General features: G+C 41.0%; 1 protein-coding gene across 1 annotated transcript in view; it reads left to right on the plus strand.

Moving 5' to 3' along the window:
• Nucleotides 1–22708, plus strand: part of DPH5 (diphthamide biosynthesis 5) — a 49596-nt gene extending 26888 nt beyond the window's left edge. Inside the window, exons 6-9 of the mRNA XM_032217348.1 lie at nucleotides 8378–8498; nucleotides 16065–16104; nucleotides 18793–18896; nucleotides 22301–22708. Coding sequence (XP_032073239.1) covers nucleotides 8378–8498; nucleotides 16065–16104; nucleotides 18793–18896; nucleotides 22301–22503 — 468 coding nt within the window. The 3' untranslated portion in view covers nucleotides 22504–22708. The remainder of the gene's footprint in view (nucleotides 1–8377; nucleotides 8499–16064; nucleotides 16105–18792; nucleotides 18897–22300) is intronic.
• Nucleotides 22709–23033: the final 325 nt, after the last annotated feature.

Here is a 23033-nt window from a genome sequence, read left to right on the forward strand (position 1 = left end):
TATTAAAGTACATTCCAGTTAAGCTTGTCTCGGCATTCGTTACTGGATGGAGGAGGGGGTCAGAACAAGAAAGCATCATAGCTGAGGCAATATTTTAAACTCACCATCTCTTAACGATATAAAAAATGGTTTCTCCCTTCCCCCATAACACTCTTAAACTAATTTAATCCGTGAAGAATTGTTCCCACTACAATATCATATAGTGTAAGCTCTGTGACGTAAACCAGACCAAGATTAGTCTCCATGAAAGCCTCAATAAGATGAGCCATTGTAACAAGAATTTTGCAAGTCTGATTATGCTTTGTCTTGTTCCTTTCTTACACTCACTCTGAATTGCAAGTTGGGAGCGGGGTCAACCCAAGATTTCTTTACACATTCCCTCTTCTCGCTTTGGACTCAAGCTATGCTTAAATTCCTTGTTGTTTTGTTAAAGAGTTGCTTGACAAATCAGTAAAGTGGTTGGCATATAAATTTAATTATTTAAGTAATTTAATAGAAAAAAAGATCAGTCCTCTCTTAAGTTAAGGTTGTAACCTTTGCTTTCTACATATGCTTACTCAGTGGTCATTATTTATTCTCATAGGTAATTTCAAGAACAAGGATATGAGATAGGAAACAGAGAGCGAAAGAGAGAGATTCATGCGAACAATATATTCCATTCTACTGAATTCCTGTTCAGTAGAACTTCTCTGAAAATATGTCTAGACTGTGGTTAAGTATGCTTTCCTGTTACTCTCCAGTAAATTAAAAGTCCACCAGGTCATTCTGGTGTAGGGTCATGGGGTACATTCTCAATTTACCTTGCTTCTATTTGCCCTACAGGTGGAAAGAACACCTGAGCAGAATATCTAGCTCAAAAAAAAAAAAGAACTGTTCTACATTCTTTGCACATAGAGCCGAGGTGGCATAGTGGTTAGGGTGCAGTACTGCAGGCCACTTCATCTGACTGTTATCTGCAGTTCAACGGTTCAAATCTCACCGGCTCAAGGTTGACTCAGCCTTCCATCCTTCCGAGGTGGGTGAAATGAGGACCCGGATCGTTGGGGGCAATTTGCTGACTCAATTTGCTAAAAATCTGTAAACCGCTTAGAGGGGGCTGAAAGCCCTATGAAGCGGTATATAAGCCTAATTAATAATAAATAAATAAAAATTTGTTCTTGCTTAATCACATGGTTATTTTTGGTGCCTTTGAATTAGTGTTAACTCCTGGCAACTGTAAGGGTTTATTGACAAGATCCTAGAATTATAGGGCTGGAAAGGACTTTGGAGGTCTTCTAGTCTAACCCCCTACTCAAGGCAAGAGACCTTATTCCATCACAGACGAATGCCTGTCCAATCTTTTCTTGAAGACCTACAGTGATGGAGCATTCACAACTCCAGGAGACAGGCTGTTGCATTCGTTAACTGCTCTCACTGTCATGAAATTTCTCCTTTAGTTTCATGTTGGATCTCTCTTCAACTTGCTTCCACCCATTGCTTCTTGCCTTGATGCCTAAGAAAGGCTTAAAACTCACAGTCTTGTTGTTTCTAGCTTGGTGCCTAACCGTTACCCCAAGCTAGCTTTTACTTGTGGGAAGTTATCATCCAGCCCTCTCCCAGAAAGATGAAATATCCTAGGAAATATTGAAAAGGCAGAATATTTCTCTGGATGTGAAAAGAGACATGCTTTGAAAGACAGAATAGTTGCCTGTAGCTTCCTGCCCATCCCCACTGTTAATGGGCCAGGCTAGCCCACTTTACATAATAAAGACTTCACCAGCGGCTACAGAAAGGCATGATAATATTGGCCCTTTACTCAACTGACCACATGGCATCTGAGACCTCATCCATACCTGGACTCAAAACACAGCCTAGAGAGTAGCCCCTGCATGGCCCCATGGGAGTCTGACGACCAATCAGAATACATTTCTTACACAGGAACAGGAAACAGAGAGGTGGGACTAAACTGGGTATAAAAAGCCTAGCAAGCCCCTCCCTCAGCCCTTCTCTTCTTCTCCACCAACATTGAAGCATGTGATCACCTTTTCTGTTCAGGACTCAAGCCATGTGGTCCTGTCCAACAATAAACCATCTTTCCAAGCAGCCTCTATGTCTCCAGTGTCTTTTTTCCCACTTGGAGCCGAACCCAGAAGGACATTTCTTTCAATATACTGAACTGTAATATTTAAGAATGTACAGTTCTTTTCAGCCATTGACTCATTTTGCTACTGGTAAATTGCACTGTAACTCTAATATATCTATGAATTATGGATAGCTCTCTCATTTTCATTTTTTTTTTAAATTTTCCTTTCCACTCTTAATTCGCTGCCCAAATGTTTGGGCCACGCTTTGAAAATGTGCCCATTTCTTCCTTACCAATTGAGTTGGGCGCAGAGAAGAGTTACACGAAAACCAACGATAGATCAGCTCCCCCTTTTTTAAAAAAAGGCATCCAGCTACTCTTATTACAGCGAGGACTTGGGGAGGCGTCGAAGAGTTAAAAGTTGCATGTTTGACCTTTTTCCCCCAACTTGAGTAACCTTCCACCCCCCCCCCCCCCGCTTCACGTTCCCGGCAGGGCAATTTGGCTTGTGAAACGCAATATTCTGAAATTGCTCATTCTCATTCGACTTACCCAACTGTCGGGTTTAAAATATGTACCATCTGCAGAGCAAACTGTTCTAGGAGGGTTGCGAGTGAAGCAAACTGTTTGGTGCAAAACCCAGGCGACCAGTTCATTGAGCTTATCACATCGCAAAGAAAGGGTGTGAAAACGTTTTTTGAGTGTAAGGGGTTGCATATCTTCGGGGCAAAGTAGTCGGGATGCATTCTGGCTGTAGCGGATAAGGCCTCAGACAAAGGAGTTAGGCCTTGAGGCAAAAGTGGCGCCGTCTCCTTTCATCCCAGCTCATCCATCCATTCTCACTTCCATTCAATTCCTCTCCAGTTGCTGTCTCCCTCTGTGCAATCCCCTTATTCTCTGTTGCCAGGAGGAAAAGTAAAGATGTTGGCAAGAATGCGAAACCGCGCACCTGGGGAGTCTTCAGAGGAGTTCTAGCCAACAATGCTTTAGGTAGCACATGGGCTGTCTACAGGCGCAGCATCTTACAACTCGGTTGTTAAGACTTGCTGTTCCTTGTTCGGAAGTATTTACAAAATGCCACCGAGGGAAAGCCTGCACACCAGCTTTCTCAGATCAGCGCTGATAGCTGTAGTCCAAGATCACATAGCAATAGCAGTTAGACTTATATACCGCTTCATAGGGCTTTCAGCCCTCTCTAAGCGGTTTACAGAGTCAGCATATTGCCCCCAACAACAATCCGGGTCCACATTTTACCCACCTCGGAAGGATGGAAGGCTGAGTCAACCCTGAGCCAGTGAGATTTGAACAGCCGAACTGCAGAACGGCAGTCAGCTGAAGTAGCCTGCAGTGCTGCATTTAACCACTGCGCCACCTCGGCACATGCTGATCTATAACTCTATTTTAGAATTAAATCAGGATTCTCTAGATGAAGTATAGCCCTCCAATTTTATTTTTAAAATGTTTAACAAAACCAAAGAGAAAGAAGAACAAAGCTGTAACAAAAAGAGGTGTGTGTGTGTGAATATATACTGTAAGATTTCCATGTATAGAGAGAGGCTTATGAAGCTCTGCATACAGGATGATACAGGAAGTCCTCAACTTAACGACCACGATGGACCCCAAAAATTTATGTTATTAAGTGCGAAATTTGTTAAGTGAGTATTTGCCCCCGTTTACAACTTTCCTCGCCACATTTGTTAAGTGAATCACTACGGTCTTTAAATTAGAGTTTGAAGACTTTTGCCTCTTCCATAAGAGTTTTTCATAGGTTTTTATATTAGAGCAGTGTCTTCTTCTACCTGGCCATTGCAATGAGGGTTGCTTTATGCATTATGATACATCCGTGCATAGCTAAAGTTGTTTCTTTTTTTTTTTTGTTCAAAAGTTTTGTTTTATTTTAAAACAAACATTTCATCATTCCTCAATCAGTAAGACATCGAAGTACAATTTTTTTGTGTGTGTCAAAATAGTTCTAGTTTACCACCAAATTCTTGTCTAGCCTAATATATACCCCTCCCTCCCTCCACCCTCCCCCCCAACCCCCTCCTCCTTCCCCCCCCCCAACTTCCCAGAACCCGTACACGGTATGGATTTTTAACAAACACAGTCTAAAATCTATTGAGAAAAAAGAAATAAAGAAATTAATGACATCTCTACATTGATCTTAGCTTCTTCTTGCTGAGCTAACTTTAAACAATTTAAATCATTTGTGATCTTAAGCATAGGCTAACTGGAATTTCTTGGTCCCGTATTTATTTTGTATATAGTCAATCCATTTTTTTTCAGTCTCGTTTATATCTCTCATTTCAGTGATCTTTAAGATATGCCGATATTTTAGCCATCTCGGCTAAGTTTGTGACTTTCAATGTCCATTCTTGAATTGTGTTGTTTCTTGAATACCAATTCAGAAAAATGACTTGTTTTCCCGTGCTTCCCATCCTTACAGCCACTTCTTCCCTCTCCCAGACTTTTAATCCTTTTAATATTTTAATGGATGGAAAGTTTAATGCAGTTGTTTATATTGCTGTCATTTCGGTTTAGATCTCTTACTTGAGTGTTGTGACTCAGCAATTCTGCTGAGAGTCTTTTCGGGATACAAAATTCAGTATGCAGCTGGGGCTTGTGGGAGGCAGGTTTGGAGATAAAAGGACGGATGCTGCCACGCCCCAGTTGCTGGAGTCAACGTTCCTTCGTGCGTGCCTTGGTTTGTACAACATTGCTTGCTTATTAATCGTGATTTATGCCTGTTACACTTGGATAAGTGCTTTGGTGTTTCATGTAAACCTGATCCGTGGAGACGGTGGAAGAACTGCAGCGTTTGTAAGAGCTTTTGTTTTGAATTCTTGTCTGAGACTGGTATTTGTGTTATTTCTGGGCTCGAAGCCAGTTTGAACTGTGAACTGATAAAGAAAAGTTCCTTTTAAGTTGCCTGTCTGCATTTGTTAACGAGCCGTGAAGGGGGGGACACAACACTTGAGCATGCTTTTCATAAGGTGTCTGTGATATGAGAGCCAATATTTAAATAAACAATTAAGGTCAATGAATATTACTAGTAAACATACCGTATTATAACTCCGTGTCTATAGATTGCAGGTTTGGTTCCTAATAACGCCTAGGTGAGTTTAAAAAAAACTTAAGTTGCACAATGAGTAGTAGAGATCCACTCTTTTAAACAGGGAAGGCAGATTTCCCTACATTAAATTCAAAGCCTATGATGCAAAGCAGTGTACTTGCATAACCTGTTAGTACCGTAGTTATCCAATGGCTGCTTTAGAACTTATTCCACCTTCAAATTTACTCAGTTATTTTTTTAAAATATAATTTTATTAAGAATCTTAATTTTATTCTTTTATTAATAATTTTCATTTAATCCCATTATAAGGAATGGAATATGGGCTAAAGAGATACCTGTTTAAGGATCTGAAGAGTTATTAAATTTGTTTCTACTTGGTCAAGGTTGCAAATCACTTCCTTATATATCTCTATCTTATATATCTTTCTTTTTCTTTATTGTTTACTTACTTTTTCCTTCTTCAGCTTTTCCCTGCAATTTTTTATTCTTTCTTTCCATTCTATTTTTCCCTCTAAATTTTATTTGTATTAGCTTTTACTAATTACAATAGTAAAAGATAATACACACTAAATTTAGAGAAAGAAAATAGAATAGAAAAAAAATTAAAAAGTGCAGAAAAAAGCAAGACAGAGGAAAAAGAAAATGGAGAATAAAGAAAAAGAATATGTATGTATGTATGTATGTGGAAGTAACTTGCAACCTTGACCACAAGTATAAACAAATTTAATAACTCTTCATATCCCTAATCAGATATCTGTTCATCCCATATCCCATTTCTTATTTTAACCTTGATCAAATAAACCAACTTTATATCTTCTTTTTTACTTCTCACTGTCTTGTTAATTCAATCAAATATTATCATAGGATTTGATTTCTTGTCAATTCTTCGTTATCTCATTGCATAGATTTTTCCACGGCATTTAACAAGCTTCTTTTGTAAATCCAACATTATCCAGGTCATTTTCTTGGTTTATCATTTATGTTTAATTTTTAAACGTTCAGCAAAGTTTGTCTATCTAGTAAAGTGTCCTTTTCCAAATCATTATCTTGGACTGTCATTTGTAGTTCCACCTTTCCCTACTTTATCTTTTCAGATAAAATTTGTTTCAAATTGCTCACTCCTTTATTAACATTTTTTACGGATACTGTAGTGTATCCATAGAAACAGACCTCATTACTTACAGTGTTGATATTGTAATCACTAAGGTTTGGTTTCATTTTTCAAAGATCACCTTTAACATCTCTGATAACATTTAATGTCATTTTACAAGTCTCATTATTAAATGACATCACATTTGTATTTTCCCCCTTCTGCTTAAAATCTTTAGTCCCCTCTAGTGTCGGTTTCTAAAATCATCACTTAGTTTTTATTTTGACTTCTTGCCATAAACAGAATAGCATTTCCCACAAGAAGTTGTTTGTTTTTTTATAGTTAATTTCAACATCTTTCAGAAAAAGTCAATATTATAATTTATCTGATCCTTTTGATCCATTCTTAGATCAAAAAACTTATTTAACCGTTTGCTGTTTATTTCAGGCTCTGTAAATTCTTAACCCTGTCATTAATTTTTCTTTTATTTGGAGTCGAAGATAAACTCAGCTGATGGAAACTTTTCAACTTTGTCCTTTTGACGATCTCTAATAGTTTTAAGATGGCTAACGGGCAATTTCTGAAAGTGATTTAAAAAAAAATGAGGTTTGTGAACTTAGTTTCATTTAAAAGACTCCAACATAATTTCAAACAAAATGATTCGTCCAATCATCCTCTCCCCCCCCCCCCGGTCCCCCGTGCTCAAAACCATGGAAAATTATTATTTGTAGCAGTGGTGAAATTCATTTTTTTTTACTACTGGTTCTGTGAGCGTGGCTTGATGGGCGTGGCAGGGGAAAGACACTGCAAAATCTCCATTCCCACCCCACTCCAGGAGAAGGATATGGTTAGGGTTAGGGTTAGGGTTATTAGGTTGTTATTACTTGTTTGTTGAAGGTGCGCTTTTGTCGGCGCGCTGTTGTCGGCGCGCTTCTGTGCTCATTTGTCGGCGCGATTTCGAACTCGTGGTTTTCTCGCCGCGGTTTCGTTGGCGTGCTTTTGTCGAGCGCACATTTGTCGGTGAACCGTCTAAGTGCTAATTTCAAACAAAATGGTTGGTCCAATCATCCTCCCCCGTGCTCAAAACCATGGAAAATTATTATCTGCAGCAGTGGTGAAATTCAATTTTTTTTACTACCGGTTCTGTGAGCGTGGCTTGGTGGGCGTGGCAGGGGAAAGACACTGCAAAATCTCCATTCCCACCCCACTCCGGGAGAAGGATATTGCGACATCCCCATTCCCACCCCACTCTGGGGCCAGTCAGAGGTGGTATTTGCCGGTTCTCCGAACTACTCAAAATTTCAGCTTCCGGTTCTCAGAACGTGTCAAAACCTGCTGAATTTCACCCCTGGTCTGCAGTGTCCTTGTGAGAAGCAGCCTTCAGTGCACATGTTGTTCTCTTGTTGTCTTCTTCTCGGAAAACGTTCCAAGGAACTGATCTACCCACCGGATCCTGGGCCTTTCCCATGGTTGCCAATTCTGCTTTTGAACAGCTGTCTTCTGTTCACCATATTTCCTCCGGAAGCCCCACTCAGTAACTATTTTTTGATGGGACTGAAAAACCCAATAGCATCTAGTATAGCAGTTCCTTCTTTTTTCTCTGTGAGGTTGGTTGGGTTGAGACATAGTGACTGATCCAAAGTGATCACAGAAGTTCATTGTGTTTTAAATTGTAAATCTTTGTATTTTAAACTCTTCTAATATTTTTAAATTGTTTTTATGTAAGCCGCCCGGAGTCCTTCGGGATTGGGCGGCATACAAATTTATTAAAACCTTAAACCTTAAAATAGATTTGAGCCTGATTCTCTCTGGCCCTAATCCAATTTGCTAAATCCTAATACTTTGCATTGAGACACTGTACTTATGCAGCTATACTATTTTAAAATAGCACTAGTAGACAAAGAAGAAATTGGAGCACTTCCAGTACATGTGTAGACCTAATTTCCAAAAACATCTCTAGCCAATGCATTTCAGTTAGTTCCAGACCTTGCCTTTGACATGTAAAAATAAGTATAATTCAATGATTCTTGTACATTTGAAAAACCCCACAATACTAAATGTTTATCACTGGTTTTTATATTACTGTGTGTGTTACAGTATAATGGTGATTAAATATTTTTTCTTTCCTCTCTCTCTCTCTCCTCCTTTATAGCTCTATAACTTTGGAGAAACAGTTTCTATTGTATTCTGGGGAGACACATGGAAGCCCGAGAGTTTTTTTGACAAAATTATAAAAAACAGAAAAAATGGAATGCACACTCTATGCTTACTCGGTAAGAAACATTTGCACCTGGCATTTATTTATTTAGATATGATATCATTGTGAGATTTTAATAATTCAAGCAATTGAATTGGGTGTCTTTTTTAATTGCTCATACATCACCCAGAATTTTTGCATTGCACGTTTGACATAAATATGCTTTATCATGCTTCATCGGTGAGAACTACTGCACTTTTGTAAATAATTGAATAGTTCATCCTTTCTGATCAAATAAGAAGTATTAAATAAGAGCCGTGGCGACACAGTGGTTAGAATGCAGTATTGTAGGCTAATTCTGCCTACTGCCAGCAGTTCGATCCTGAGAAGCTGAAGGTTGACTCAGCCTTCCATCCTTCCAAGGTCGGTAAAATGAAGATCTACATTGTTGGGGCCAATATGCTGAGCCTGTAAACCATTTAGAGAAGGGCTATAAAGCACTATATACAGTATATAAGTCTAAATGCGTGACCCGACAAATGCGCGCATGACAAAAGCACGCCGACGAAACTAACATCTCCAGGGAGAGGGCCACATGGATATCTGGGTGGATATTATTCCAAAGGACAGGTGACATGACAGAGGAAACACATTTCCCAGGTCCCAGTAGGTGGCAGAATTGGTGTGGCTAGGCATTATAGTAGTTCCATTTGTGAGGTGACTGTTCTGACCCCCCTCGTCCCACACCAACACACTCCAAGCCAAAGATAAGTTACAGCATTTAATTAACAGACAGGTCCTTGGCAGCAAACCGGCACAGACACGCTAGGCAGCAATCCAGCACAGATTGCACAGATAAGCCCTGGCAGCAATCCAGCCTGCCAAGCTCACAAAAATGTTCTCCAACATTAGTTCCTGTGTTGACTTCTGCAAGAGGGGCGTGTGCACAAGCAGTCTTTTTATAGTCTGGAGAGGAGCCTAATGACCACCAGCTGAGTGCAATTACCTCCTGTAACTGTTCCTGATGCCTATTAGCTCTTCGATGCCGGGCATCCAGGAACAACTCACTGCTGGCTTCTGGATCACTCTCCCTTTTCTCCTCCCCACTGGTCCAAGGCTCAGGCGCCTCCTGGTGGCCAACCAGCCTCTCTTACATAATATAAGTAGTCCTGAATAGTAAAAAGTTACAGTGTTCCCTTTAACATTTGGAAGAAGTAGAAGTCTATGCAGTGGTGGGTTTCAAAATTTTTTGGAACTGACTCTGTGGGTGTGGCCTCCTTTGTGGGAGTGGCTTGCCGGCCATGTGACCTGGTGGGAGTGGCTTGCCGGCCATGTGTTTTCTTTCTCTCTCTCTCTCTCTCTCTCTCTCTCTCTCTCTCTCTCTCTCTCTCTCTCTGTCTCTCCTTCCTTTTGTCTCTGTCCCTTTTTTCTCTTTTTCTTCATCTCTCTCTTTTTCTTTCTTTTTTCTTTCTTTCTTCCTTTCTTTCTCTCTCTTTGTGCCAGTTTGTCTGTCTGTCTGTCTGTCTGTCTCTCTCTCTCTCTCTCTCTCTGTGGCAGTGGTGGGTTTCAAAAATTTTTGGAACCTCTTCTGTAGGTGTGGCCTGCTTTCTGGGTCCACTGGTGGAACCTCTTCTAACCGGTTCGGTAGATTTGACGAACCGGTTCTACCGAATAGGTGCGAACTGGTAGGAACCCACCTCTGAGTCTATGTCTCCCCACTCACTAATTCCCTAATTTTAAGAAATGTGTACCCCTTTATCTAGCACAAAGCTGCAGAGAAACTTGAGTCTGAATAACAACTGAATATTGCAGAGTCGGGAGTTTTAAATTGCCCCAGAATTACATTGTAAGAAGTTTTAAATTACATTTAAGAGGGTCACACAAATGTGCCTCCGTTATTAGGGAGGTTATCCTAGAATGTCTTAAAAATGTTTGAAATAAAAGTTTTAGCCTGGCCATCCCTTTACTGGGATTGCTAAACTACTTACTGATCCTGCTTCTGAGTTTCAACAGTAATATGATATATAGAGATTAGCATCACCCAAAAGGTTTTGTACCTTGGCACGATTTTTTTTTTTTAAAAAAATTGCAACAGTCTCTTCAGACAAAATTGGATTTAACATGTAAGCGAGAGAGACACACTACAGAGCCATACAAACACACATGGAATTGTTATCAGATGGAAAATGGACTGATGTAATTAGCTCATTCAGTGTTCTTTAAATACTAGGGTTGATTTAACTGCAGCCCTTTCATTGACCGTAGATTGGTGGTGAGTTCTTTCAAGCAGCTAACAGCCCTATGATCTCGGTTGCTTTCTTGGTTAGGAGCCAGGAGTTCCAGCATTGTCTCCCAAAACGTCTTAAGTCCAAAAGCAATTTTTTTCTGCATGTTTTGGAAAGAACTGAATTTTGTCAGCATATAATCAGTCAACATGACTGCTGCAGAAATTGGCCTGGAGATAATTTATACACTGGGGAATTGACTGGAATTGTTCCTCAATTATTGAAATGCCTGCAGCAGCCATGTAACTATCGAAACTGCACAGATGTTGGCCATTTGGAGTGCATTTTCAGAGAGCGAGAGAGAGAGATTTAAAATTGCATTTCTTCTCTGTGATTAATGCTGAACGAAAGAAGATGTCACAGTTTTTCTGCATACGATGCCCTGCCCAGCCCATCTCTCACTCTCCTTTCTTAATACTTCCATTCTTAACGTGTTTCCATTTTCTCTACTATGTGAGTTCTTCCCTGGTGCTCTCAGGTGTGTCAAATTTAGATTCTCAATCCTCCAAAGGGCAAAAGATTAGGGAAGATTGAATCTGCTTATGGGGTATGTTTTGTTACTCATGAACACACAGACACCCAACACCTCTGTGTTAAAAATATGGAGGAAAATTACTTCAGCATTTTATTATCTTTGCATAGAATGCCAAGCCATTCTAGGATATCCATTTGTAAATAAATCACAATTGCCTGGGTTCATGTAAAGTGCTCAGCTGGAAGCCTGGTGTGCAAATTACAGTTGCTTGGCCCACACATCAAGATCCAAATGTATTTTGGGTTAGCTTAGTGTATGAATACAATCATTGATTAATTCACTTTGTCATAGCAAAAGTTTCATGTCAGGAATGTTGATATGTGAAGAAGTATGAATAGCTGGTTAAAAATTAAAGTGCATTTATGAAGTCATTGTATATGGAAAATGAATTAGATCCAGAGTTTGAATGACTAGAATAAAATAAACACTGGATATAAATGGGACTAAAATATAGAGAGAGGGCAATTCCATTCTTACAAAAAACAAAACAAATTTGGAGTGTTCTTTAATTCATTCCGTGTTTATCATCACATAACATAACTTTGGGTGACTCACAATAAAAATCCATAAAACAAGTCCAGTAATTTCACTCACAAGCAATTGGATAAAGCTACCATAAATAATCCATTGTAATCTAACACAACACAGTGCTTCTTTAAAGACTGCCTTTTTTAAACCTTGTGGGAGGAGACTGGGGTAGCGATTCCAAAGGAGTGTGGGAACAAGGCCACTGAGCGAATCTGCTCCTGCAGATTCTTTCTATCTATCTATCTATCTATCTATCTATCTATCTATCTATCTATCTATCTATCTATCTATCTATCATCTATCTATCTATCTATCTATCTGTTTATATATGTATCTATATATCATCTTTCATATCTATCTACTTTCTCTTTCATATCTATCATCTATCTATCTATCTATCTATCTATCTATCTAATCTTCTCTTTCATATCTATCTATCTACTTTCTCTTTCATATCTACCTACCTACCTATCTACTTTTTTCATATCTATCATCTATCTATCTATCTATTTATCTATCTATCTATCTATCTAATCTTCTCTTTCATATCTATCTATCTACTTTCTCTTTCATATCTACCTACCTACCTATCTACTTTTTTCATATCTATCATCTATCTATCTATCTATTTATCTATCTATCTATCTATCTATCTATCTATCTGTCTGTCTGTCTGTCTGTCTGTCAATATATGTATCTATATATCATCTTTCATATCGATCTACTACCTACCTACCTATCTACTTTTTCTTTCATATCTATCTATCTACTTTCTCTTTCATATCTACCTACCTACCTACCTACCTACCTATCTACTTTTTTCATATCTATCTATCTATCTATCTATCTATCTAATCTATCTATCTATCTATCTATCTATCTATCATCTATCTATCTCTCGTCTCTTTCATATCTATCTATCTACTTTCTCTTTCATATCTATCTACCTACCTACCTACCTACCTACCTACCTACTTTTTCTTTCATATCTATCTATCTACCTACCTACCTACCTACCTATCTACTTTTTTCATATCTATCTATCTATCCATCTATCTATCATATATCTATCTCTCTTCTCTTTCATATCTATCTATCTACTTTCTCTTTCATATCTATCTACCTACCTACCTACCTATCTACTTTTTCCTATCTATCTATCTATCTATCTATCTATCTATCTATCTATCTATCATCTACCTACCTACCTACCTACCTACCTACCTACCTACCTACCTACCTTGAAGTGGGAGAGCCAGAATCATTCTCTCTCTGATTGGAGTGCACAGGTTAGGTGGGTTCAGATAATCCCTCAAATACCCAGTTCAGAGGGTTGTAGAGTTCATACCTGTTGGGAAACTCTCAGCCAGGCAGGGAGGAGGGATTATGCAGGGAACTACCCTTGAGTCCTCGCACAGCCGCAAAAGCCATAAGCCTGACCCCATCTAAGTTCCAAGCAATTTGGGGAGATCCATGGATTATACGTAGAACACGATAAAGTGGCGGACTTGAACCCCTCACAAATGGATCTGATTGCTTGCTCCTGACAATACCAGCCCTTTCAATTATGTTCATAAACTATTGGAGGCCAATGCAATATCTACAGCTTCAGATTTTATCTTTCTAAAGTGGCTCTCCCTGGCCAAGAGGCAGGCAGCTGATGGAAACAAAGCAGCCCTTATATTTGCATCCATGGCTCCTCCTCATAGCTCATCCATACTACTTAGGCTTAATAGGGTATCACATTCAGGAAATAATGATCTGAAGGAAGTATGACACCCCAATATGTTTTTTTCTTCTGGAAGATAAGATGAAAAAACGTCAAGTATGTTATTGATTGCTTCAACCTTAAATCCCATAAACACACATTTGGTTCCAGATGGTACAGCTTGAACTTATTAAAGTTGATGTCTACCTAACAGACTTCAGTTAAGATCGGTACCCAGGTTGAATGCAAAAAGAAATCTTTTTTTAATTGTGAAAAATGGAATGTGTCTTACACACTGAGTTAGAGACTAGCAGCAATTCATCCTCCGAGAGTGGACTCTACGAAGCCAATCCAGGAGGATGTGTCAGTGTGAATCCTAGTATCGGAAGAAGTCTGAGGAAAAACATCTCCGAAAGACAGAATCTGCTCATTACATTTAGAGTGGTGGTTGGGCCCCCTAAACAGATGACTGGGAAGATGGAAAAATGATTAGGGCTCCTTGGAGCAATTGGTTGACATTGTCTGAGATCCTAAATGCCAACCAGTTTGTGAAAATCACTGCTTGTTATGTACTAATATTAGTTCAGTGGAGATACTCTGGAAACATTTGTTTTATTTTTCATTTCATTTATTGAATTTCTAGGCCGCCCAATCCCGAAGGACTCCAGGCAGCTTACAGAAATGAAAAATTATTTAAAAAGAATTAAAACAATGAGACACAACAAAGTTAAGAAAAAGCACAACATACACCCAATCAGAGAGGGGCCGGACCTCAATCAAGAGGTCAACAGCCCCAGGTCTACTGGAAAAGCCAGGTTTTAATAGCTTTGCGGAAGGCCATGAGAGTAGGTAGGGCCTGGATCTCTGGGGGCAGCTCATTCCATAGGGCCGGAGCAGCAACAGAGAAGGCCCTACTCCTAGGTGTCGCCAGCCGGCATTGTCCCGCTGAAGGCACCCGGAGAAGGCCCATCCTGTGCGATCTTATTGGTCTAAGGGAGGTATGTGGCAGAAGACGGTCTCGCAGGTATCCAGGTCCAAGGCCATGTAGGGCTTTAACCAGCACCTTGAATCGTGCTCTGAGACCAATGGGAAGCCAGTGCAGCTCGCAGAGGATAGGTGTAGTATGTACACCTAATATCACTCGCGCGGCTGCATTCTGGACTAATTGTATTCTCCGAACACTTTTCAGGGGCAGCCCCAAGTAGAGCGCGTTACGTAATCCAGTTTTGCAAAAGAGTTGTGTTTTGGAGGGGACATTAATGAATTAAGAGCCAGTTTGGTCTAGTGATTAATGTGCTGATCTAGAAACCAGGTAAGTTCTATTCCTGCCTTAGGTATAGCAATAGCAATAGCAATAGCAGTTCGACTTATATACCGCTTCATAGGGCTTTCAGCCCTCTCTAAGCGGTTTACAGAGTCAGCATATCGCCCCCACAGTCTGGGTCCTCATTTCACCCACCTCGGAAGGATGGAAGGCTGAGTCAACCTTGAGCCGGTGAGATTAGAACTGCTGAACTGCAGATAGCAGTCAGCTGAAGTGGCCTGTAGTACTGCACCCTAACCACTGCGCCGCCGCGGCTCGTAGGTATGAAAGCTAGCTCGGTGACTTTGGGCCACTCGCTCTCTCTCAGCTCACAAATATTTTGTTGTGGGAGAAATAGCAGGTGGAAAGAGCATCAGTATGTTTGCTGTCTTGAGTTATTTATAAAAATAATAAATGTGGAATACACCTACGTTACACCTATCCTCCACGAGCTGCACTGGTTACCGATCAGTCTCCGGATATGCTTCAAGGTGCTAGTCGTAACTTATAAAGCCCTTCATGGTATTGGATCTGGGTACTTGAGAGACCGCCTGCTGCCAATTACCTCCCACAGACCCATTAGATCTCACAGGGTTGGCCTCCTCCGGGTTCCATCTACCAGCCAATGCCATCTGGCTACTACCCGGGGGAGGGCCTTCTCTGTGGCAGCTCCGGCCCTCTGGAATGAACTCCCCGCAGGGATTCGGACCCTCACCTCTCTCCAGGCCTTCCGAAAAGCCGTCAAAACCTGGCTTTGCCGGCAGGCCTGGGGGTGATGAGTTCCCTCCCCTCTCGACATGTATGGTTGTGCGACTGTTGCTTATTTTTATTATTTGTATTTCGTTTTTATGTTCCCCTTTCCCCTTTTGAATTGTTCGCCGCCCTGAGTCCTCCCAGAGAAAGGCGGCATACAAATAATAAAATTCCAATTCCAATTCCAATATAAAATAAATATGTTCCTTTCTGCCTCATACACCTACCGTATATTCTAAAGCAGCTCAAAGATAATGAATATACTCTACAGGAACAAAATGGTAACCATGTATTGGACAATACAATAGAGCAATGAATATAATGGTACTGGCTAGCTAAAATTAGTCCTTTTTTTAAAAAAACTTTTTTTGGAACAGACATTGTAAGATCGTGCATGCAGAAATGGGTTAGAGAAGACAGTCTGTGGACATATTTCTGTATCATGCAAGGGGAAAAAAATAAAATCTTGAGTCTTAATAGTTTGCATAAAAATGAACTTCCAGTGTATGACATTTTATGTTTTTCTGCAGACATTAAAGTGAAAGAGCAGTCAGTGGAGAATCTCATGAGGTAAGTTGTGTTGCTATATGTTGATTATCAGCATGTAGCAGTGAAGAATGTGTAGATAGGTTAGCATTTGAAAGTAGAAGAACTATTATAGGAGCCTGTTCTGACCCCCTCCTCCATCCAGTAACGAATGCCGAGACAAGCTTAATTAGAATGTCCTTTAATAACAAGACCAGAATCTCTGTGGCTGAAAGCCAAGCAAACAAACAGATAAGGACCTTGGCAGCAAGTCCGACAAACCTTGGAAGCACTTCAGACAAACCTTGGCAGCAATCCAGACTGCCAAGTTAGTTACGTTCTCTTTAGTCAATGCGTTGACGTCTGCAAGAAGGGCGTGTCACAAGCAGTCTTTTTTATAGTCTGGAGAGGAGCCTAATGACCACCAGCTGAGCGCAATTACCTCCTGTACTTGCGTAACTGTTCCTGACACCTATTAGCTCTTCGATTCCGGGCATCCAGGAACAACTCACTGCTGGCTTCTGGATCACTCTCCCTTGTCTCTTCCCCACTGGTCCAAGGCTCAGGCGCCACCTGGTGGCCAACCAGTCTCTCTGCGCCCTGCTCGGAGTTGGAACCCTGTCCAGGGTCCTCCAGAGCCAACTCATAGGGCCCCTCGCTGTCAGAGTGTGGTGGCAGCTCCAACGGCTCCTGCTGAGCCACAACATGTCCCAGGAGGCTCGTCACAGCTTTCAACAGTAGCCAATTTAGACGGCTTCACAACAGTGTGGCCACATTGTGGGTTGAAACACCATCTACCTCAGGAAGCATCGTCAGGAATTGGGTGTCCAAGAGACAGCACCATTGGCTTTCATAGCATCAAGTTGGACAGGGTCTTGAAGAATATTGAGTTCAGTTCTTGCAAGATACATTAAATGACTTCTTACAGATGACTGTTTAATCTCTTTTTAAAGACCTGTCGTGAAAAAATTGCTCATCACAATCCGGGTGTTCCTCCACATAACTAGTCCAGACCTTACTCCTTGTAGTTTTAAGTACTTTTAAAGTCTTGTGCTAACTGGAATTGGAGGTATCACTTGCCCTCTGCTTCAGGCAATAAAATGTCATTGGCCAAACCTTACTTTTAGTCCCTTTTTTTCTGTCAAAGATAAACTGGATACTTCATAAGCAAATTTAATTCTTATTGTGTTTAGCGCGAATTAGCTGTCTCTCGCTTTAAGAAAGTGAACAGAGCAATATTAGCTCTGATCCAAGTCATTTATCTGTGGTACAATATTTTCTCATTCCTAGTTGTTCAGTATTTCTAATTTGGGTGGATCAGTCTGCATCCTTCATCTCTTTGCCAGCTCATCTAATGGAACAGTTGATGGTTTCTGGACACATCCTGACTTTGGTTTAGCTTCATATTCATATGGACTGACAACCTCGGGGGAAGATTTATTTTGGAACTTCTTCATAACTTTGCTCGGTCCATGGTTGGCAAACTTTGCTGAAAACAACTCTTAAAACCTTGGATCTGAGGGACTATAATTATGCAACTCGAGAGTATATGGTAGAAAAATACAGGCTTTCCTTTCAACTTGGAAAGAGTAGCCAAGTTTCCTGGTGCAGAGGGACGTACAACACCACTTTTGAGGGGGTTGAAGAATAGCCATGACTGGGATTGTCCTGGAAGAGTAAACACATGGCACCTCTTTTAGAAGTGGAGAATACATTCATCTGAATCACGCAGGCTGTAATTCCTTGGTTAAAAGCTTCAAAACAGCCACAGGACTGCCTAACTATGATTTCTCTTTCCCGATGACATAAACGATGGATGCAGCTTTCAATGCACATCTAACGCTAGTCCAGTGAAGTCAAGAGAAGAGTCCACCAATACGTTTCCATCTGCTGAACACACTGCTCACTGCTTTTCAGCTGTTAGTGTGGTGACCAAACCCAGCCGAAGTCTTGTGTCTTGTGTTTAACAAACATTTGTTGGACAAAATTTGGAAATTTAATAAATTTGTATGCCGCCCAATTCTGTAGGACTCTTGGCGGCTTACAGAAACAAGATAAAATTTTTTTTAAAACATTAAGAATAAAAATACAATTTTTAAATTTCACACCATCCATTCTGTCTAGGTGGGGCTGGACATTGATCAACAGCCCCAGGTCTGCCGGAACAGCCAGGTTTTGGTGGCTTTTCGGAAGGCCGAGAGAGTGGGAAGGGTCCGGATCTCTATGGGTAGATCGTTCCACAGGGCCGGCGCAGCTACAGAGAAGGCCCTCCCCCGAGGGGCCGCCAGCAGGCATTGTCCGGCCGACGGCACCCGGAGGAGGCCCAACCTGTGAGATCTTGTTGGTCGTTGGGAGGTATGTGGCAGGAGGTGGTCTCTCAGGTAGCCAGGTCCTAAACCATGTAGGGCTTTAAAAGTAACGACTAGCACCTTGAAGCGCGTTCGGAGACCAATAGGAAGGCAGTGCAGCTCGCGGAGGATGGGTGTAACATGGGTGTATCTAGGTACACCCGATATCGCTCGCGCGGCTGCATTCTGGACCAATTGTAGTCTTCGAACACTCTTCAGGGGTCAGCCCCATGTAGAGCGCATTACAGTAATCCAGCCTTGAGGTGACGAAAGGCAGAATGTGCAAACCGACTAGTACAAATGTCGGTTTGTTGTGCTCATGAATCTTAACATGACTAGGATGTATGAGGTCCTTGTTTTGACATTGTCAATTTTCTCTTGTCAGGGGAAAGAAAATCTTTGAGCCACCACGATACATGAGTGTGAATCAAGCAGCAGAGCAACTTCTTGCAGTGGTCCAGAATCGGCGGCTAGAGGGCCAAGAGCCAGGTATAATCTTTCTGTCCTTTGTGGGTAAAAAGTTATACTGCTTGAAATCTCTTCCAAATTCAAGAACTCTTATAGCAATATGGAGATGGGCCATCCTGGACTTGGCAAGATACAGTTTGCACGGAAGCCAACGTTTTTCATTGGTTCATCATCATGTCATGTACATCACTGGCCTGGGAGCACATATTTAAAGGCCGCAGAATGTTGGCTTGTACACAAACCAGCCACAAGTTCAATGACCCAGGTTTTTTCTTTTGGAAAAAAAAAAAAACATTCCATATGGATATATTTCAAGAATGAATCACGTTGGCTTTAATCATTTCCCACACTCGTAAGAAATTATGCATTTCCTTCATTTCGTGTTTGAGATTCTACTTGCCACAAATGGGGTCCCAAATTCGGTTCCACCACAAAACCGCGTTTCGACTAAACCGCGCTCGACGAAACCGCGTAGCTGACGTCATCAACAGGGCGACAACAGCGCGGAGACAGAAGCACGCTGTAAACGCTAAACCTAAAATTAACCCCTAAACCTAACCCCTAAACCTAATCCTAAACCTAACCCTTAACCTAACCCTAACCCTAAACCTAACCCTAAACCTAACCCTTACCTTAAGTTGAATCGGCTTGCTTTCAAAGCGCTATTTAAAGCGCCCTTCTTTCTCCGCGCTGGCTGTTGTCGCCCTGTTGATGACATCAGCGACGCGGTTTAATCAGGCGCGGCTTAGTCGAGCGCGGTTTTGACGGGTCACACCCAAATTCAGAGCAGGAAAGCACTTTTAATCTAAAAATAAAAAAAAGAATGAATGAATATTACAGTCCTCGATCGGCGAAAAGAAAAGTGTGTATGACATACCTGGCCATCTTGTATTCAACTAATAATTTGACACTGCATGAAGAAATGCAGACTTTGGTGGGAAAACATATCAGCAAAAGTATAGTTCTCTTGTTAGTAAAACATTTCTACGTTGCAGAAAAAAAGAAACCTCAAATTGATCTTGATTTTATCTTAAAGCATTTTAATTGTAAAATTGTAGGTCAGAGATGGAGAAACCAAGGATGCACTATGACTCCCATCATCCTGGTCGTGATCCAGTCATGCTCCGTGGGCATGACAGGAGTTGAAATTCAGCAATATCTGACTGGCTGAAGTTTTATCATGCTTGCTTTTAAGATTTAAAATAACGCTGCGAAGCAGGGATGTCCAACCAGCCACTTTAAGACCTTTGGACTTCAACTCCCAGAATTCCCCAGCCACCCATGCTGGAACTATGGGAGCTGAAGTCCACGGTTGAACATCTCTGTGGTAAAGCTTCTAGTTCTTCAGTGTTTGATCCCAGTAACTTATAGCAAAAAAGATGGATACTTGCTTTCCATATAAAGCAGTGATAGTCAACCTGGTCCCTACCAGTGGTGGGTTTCAAAAAATTTTGTAACCTACTCTGTGGGTGTGGCCTCCTTTGTGGGAGTGGCTTGCTGGCCATGTGACCTGGTGGGAGTGGCTTGCCAGCCATGTGTTCTCTCTCTCTCTCTCTCTCTCTCTTTCCTTCCTTCCTTTTGTCTCTGTCCCTTTTTTTTCTTTCATCTCTCTTTTTTTCTTTCTTTCTTCCTTTCTTTCATCTCTCTCTCACTCTTTTATTCATTCATTCATTCATTCATTCCTTTCTCTTTCTCTCTCTCTGTCAGTCTGTCTGTCTCTCTCTCACAGTGGTGGGTTTCAATTTTTTTTGTAACCTACTCTGTGGGTGTGGCCTCCTTTGTGGGAGTGGCTTGCTGGCCATGTGACCTGGTGGGAGTGGCTTGCCGGCCATGTGTTTTCTTTCCCTCTCTCTCTCTCTCTCTCTCTCTCTCTTTCCTTCCTTTTGTCTCTCTGTCCCTTTTTTCTTTTTTTCTTTCATCTCTCTCACTCTTTTTTCTTTTTTATTTATTTATTTCTTCCTTTCTTTCATCTCTCTCTCACTTATTTATTTATTTATTTATTCCTTCCTTTCTCTTTCTCTGTCTCTCTCTCTCTCTCTCTGTCAGTCTGTCTGTCTCTCTCTCACAGTGGTGGGTTTCAAAAAAATTTGGAACCTCTTCTGTAGGTGTGGCCTCCTGCTTTCTGGGTCCACTGATGGAACCTCTTCTAACCGGTCCGGTAGATTTGAAGAACCGGTTCTACCGAATAGGTGCGAACTGGTAGGAACCCACCTCTGGTCCCTACCGCCCACTAGTGGGCGTTCCAGCTTTCATGGTGGGCGGTAGAGGTTTTGTCTGATACTGAAGCACTTTCCTTTTTTTAAATTTAATTGACTTTTTAAAAAAATTTCATAGTATTTAAAAACATTTTCATTAGGTTTTCATAAAATCACCATTTACTGTGGAACCGGTGGGCGGTAAGAACATTTTACTACTAACAGAGATACAAAAGTGGGCGGTAGGTATAAAAAGGTTGACTACCCCTGATATAAAGGCAAGATGCTATTTCAGAGCGATACACAATTTATCAAAAGCAAACCTGGAAACACCGTTGTTTCCTATAAAGCAAAGGAACATAAAACGAGAATTAGGGTTAAGGAGAACTTTAACCACAATTAATTTATCTTGGTTTCGAATAACATTAAACAAAACATAGTACAATTTACTGTGTTAGGGAAGTTATGGTTAGTGAAGACTATTCAAACAGCAAGAAAAATATGGGAGTGGGTGAGTAAAAATGACTGAGCAAATCCTTTTTGGCGCAGTGAGGTGGCGCAGTGGGTAGAGTGCAGTACTGCAGGCCACTTCAGCTGACTGCTATCTGCAGTTCAGCGGTTCAAATCTCACCGGCTCAGGGTTGGCTCAGCCTTCCATCCTTCCGAGGTGGGTGAAATGAGGACCCGGATTATTGTTGGGGGCGATATGCTGACTCTGTAAACCGCTTAGAGAGGGCTGTAAAGCAGTATATAAGTCTTAAGTGCTACTGCTGGCTGACTGTAATTTAGCAGTTCAATTCCCACCAGGCTCAAGGTTGGCTCAGCCTTCCATCCTTCCAAGGTGAGTGAAATGAGGACCCAGATTGTTGAGGGCAATATGCTGACTCTGTAAACTTCTTAGAGAGGACTGTAAAGCAGTATATAAGTCTTAAGTGCTATTGCTATTGCTAATTATTATACCTGAAGTTCAGATTTCTGCTGGATCACCATATTTCCTGTGCCTGAACTTTACACATTTTTGCCACATCCTATTGCGTGGCAGTTACAGGCATTGCTCCAATTTTCAGGGAAGTGATTGTAGATTCTGAAACTTTCAGAAGATTTCCTGGCGTTGGTGTAAGTTGATGTAACTTTGAAGGAAAGGAGGAAGAATCGCTCTCTCTTAGATTTGCTACAGGAGTCAAAATTGGAAAGCAGATTTTCCCAAATCATTTTTCTTTCTTTTTGCAGACGTAACCGAGAACACTGTCTGCGTAGGCTTAGCCCGAGTCGGTGCACTAGATCAGAAGATTGCATCAGGTACCCTACAGGATATGACTACAGTGTCCCTTGGCGATCCTCTGCACTCTATGATCATAACTGGAACATTGCATCCCTTGGAAATAGACATGCTTAAATTATTTGCAGTAAATAAATCCATCTTTGAACAATAATGAATTGGAAACTCTGTGCCTTACCTGGAACAGAAGCTGGTAAATTCTTCTTCATAACAAACTACTCTACAAAGAAGTATCCCATATATCTTGCTAAAGGAGACGGCTAGAAGCCCAATTGTGATTCCTTATGGCTCAGGCTCACTACGTACAACTTGTAAAAGTTTTGTTACTTGGCAGAAGTGAAATAAAAATTGAGATTATTGTTTTTGGTTCCACCTTTACAGCTGGGGATGGGAGAACACTCAGTATGGCAAAAGAAAACATTCAAAAGATGAAATACAGCAAATATAGGATTGAATTGAATTAAATTGATTAGGTTTCTATGCCGCCCAATCCCTAAGGACTCTGGGCGGCTTATAGAATAAAAAAGAAATTAAAAGAACTTAAAAACAATAGGACACACAAAGTTAAAAAAGAACGCAACAAACACCAATCAGAAGGCCTGCTGGAAAAGCCAGGTTTTAATGGCTTTGCGAAAGGCCATGAGAGTGGGGATGGCCCGGATCTCTGGGGGCAGCTCATTCCAT

The sequence above is a fragment of the Thamnophis elegans genome, chromosome 5 (assembly GCF_009769535.1).
Source record: "Thamnophis elegans isolate rThaEle1 chromosome 5, rThaEle1.pri, whole genome shotgun sequence".
NCBI classification, from domain to species: domain Eukaryota; kingdom Metazoa; phylum Chordata; class Lepidosauria; order Squamata; family Colubridae; genus Thamnophis; species Thamnophis elegans.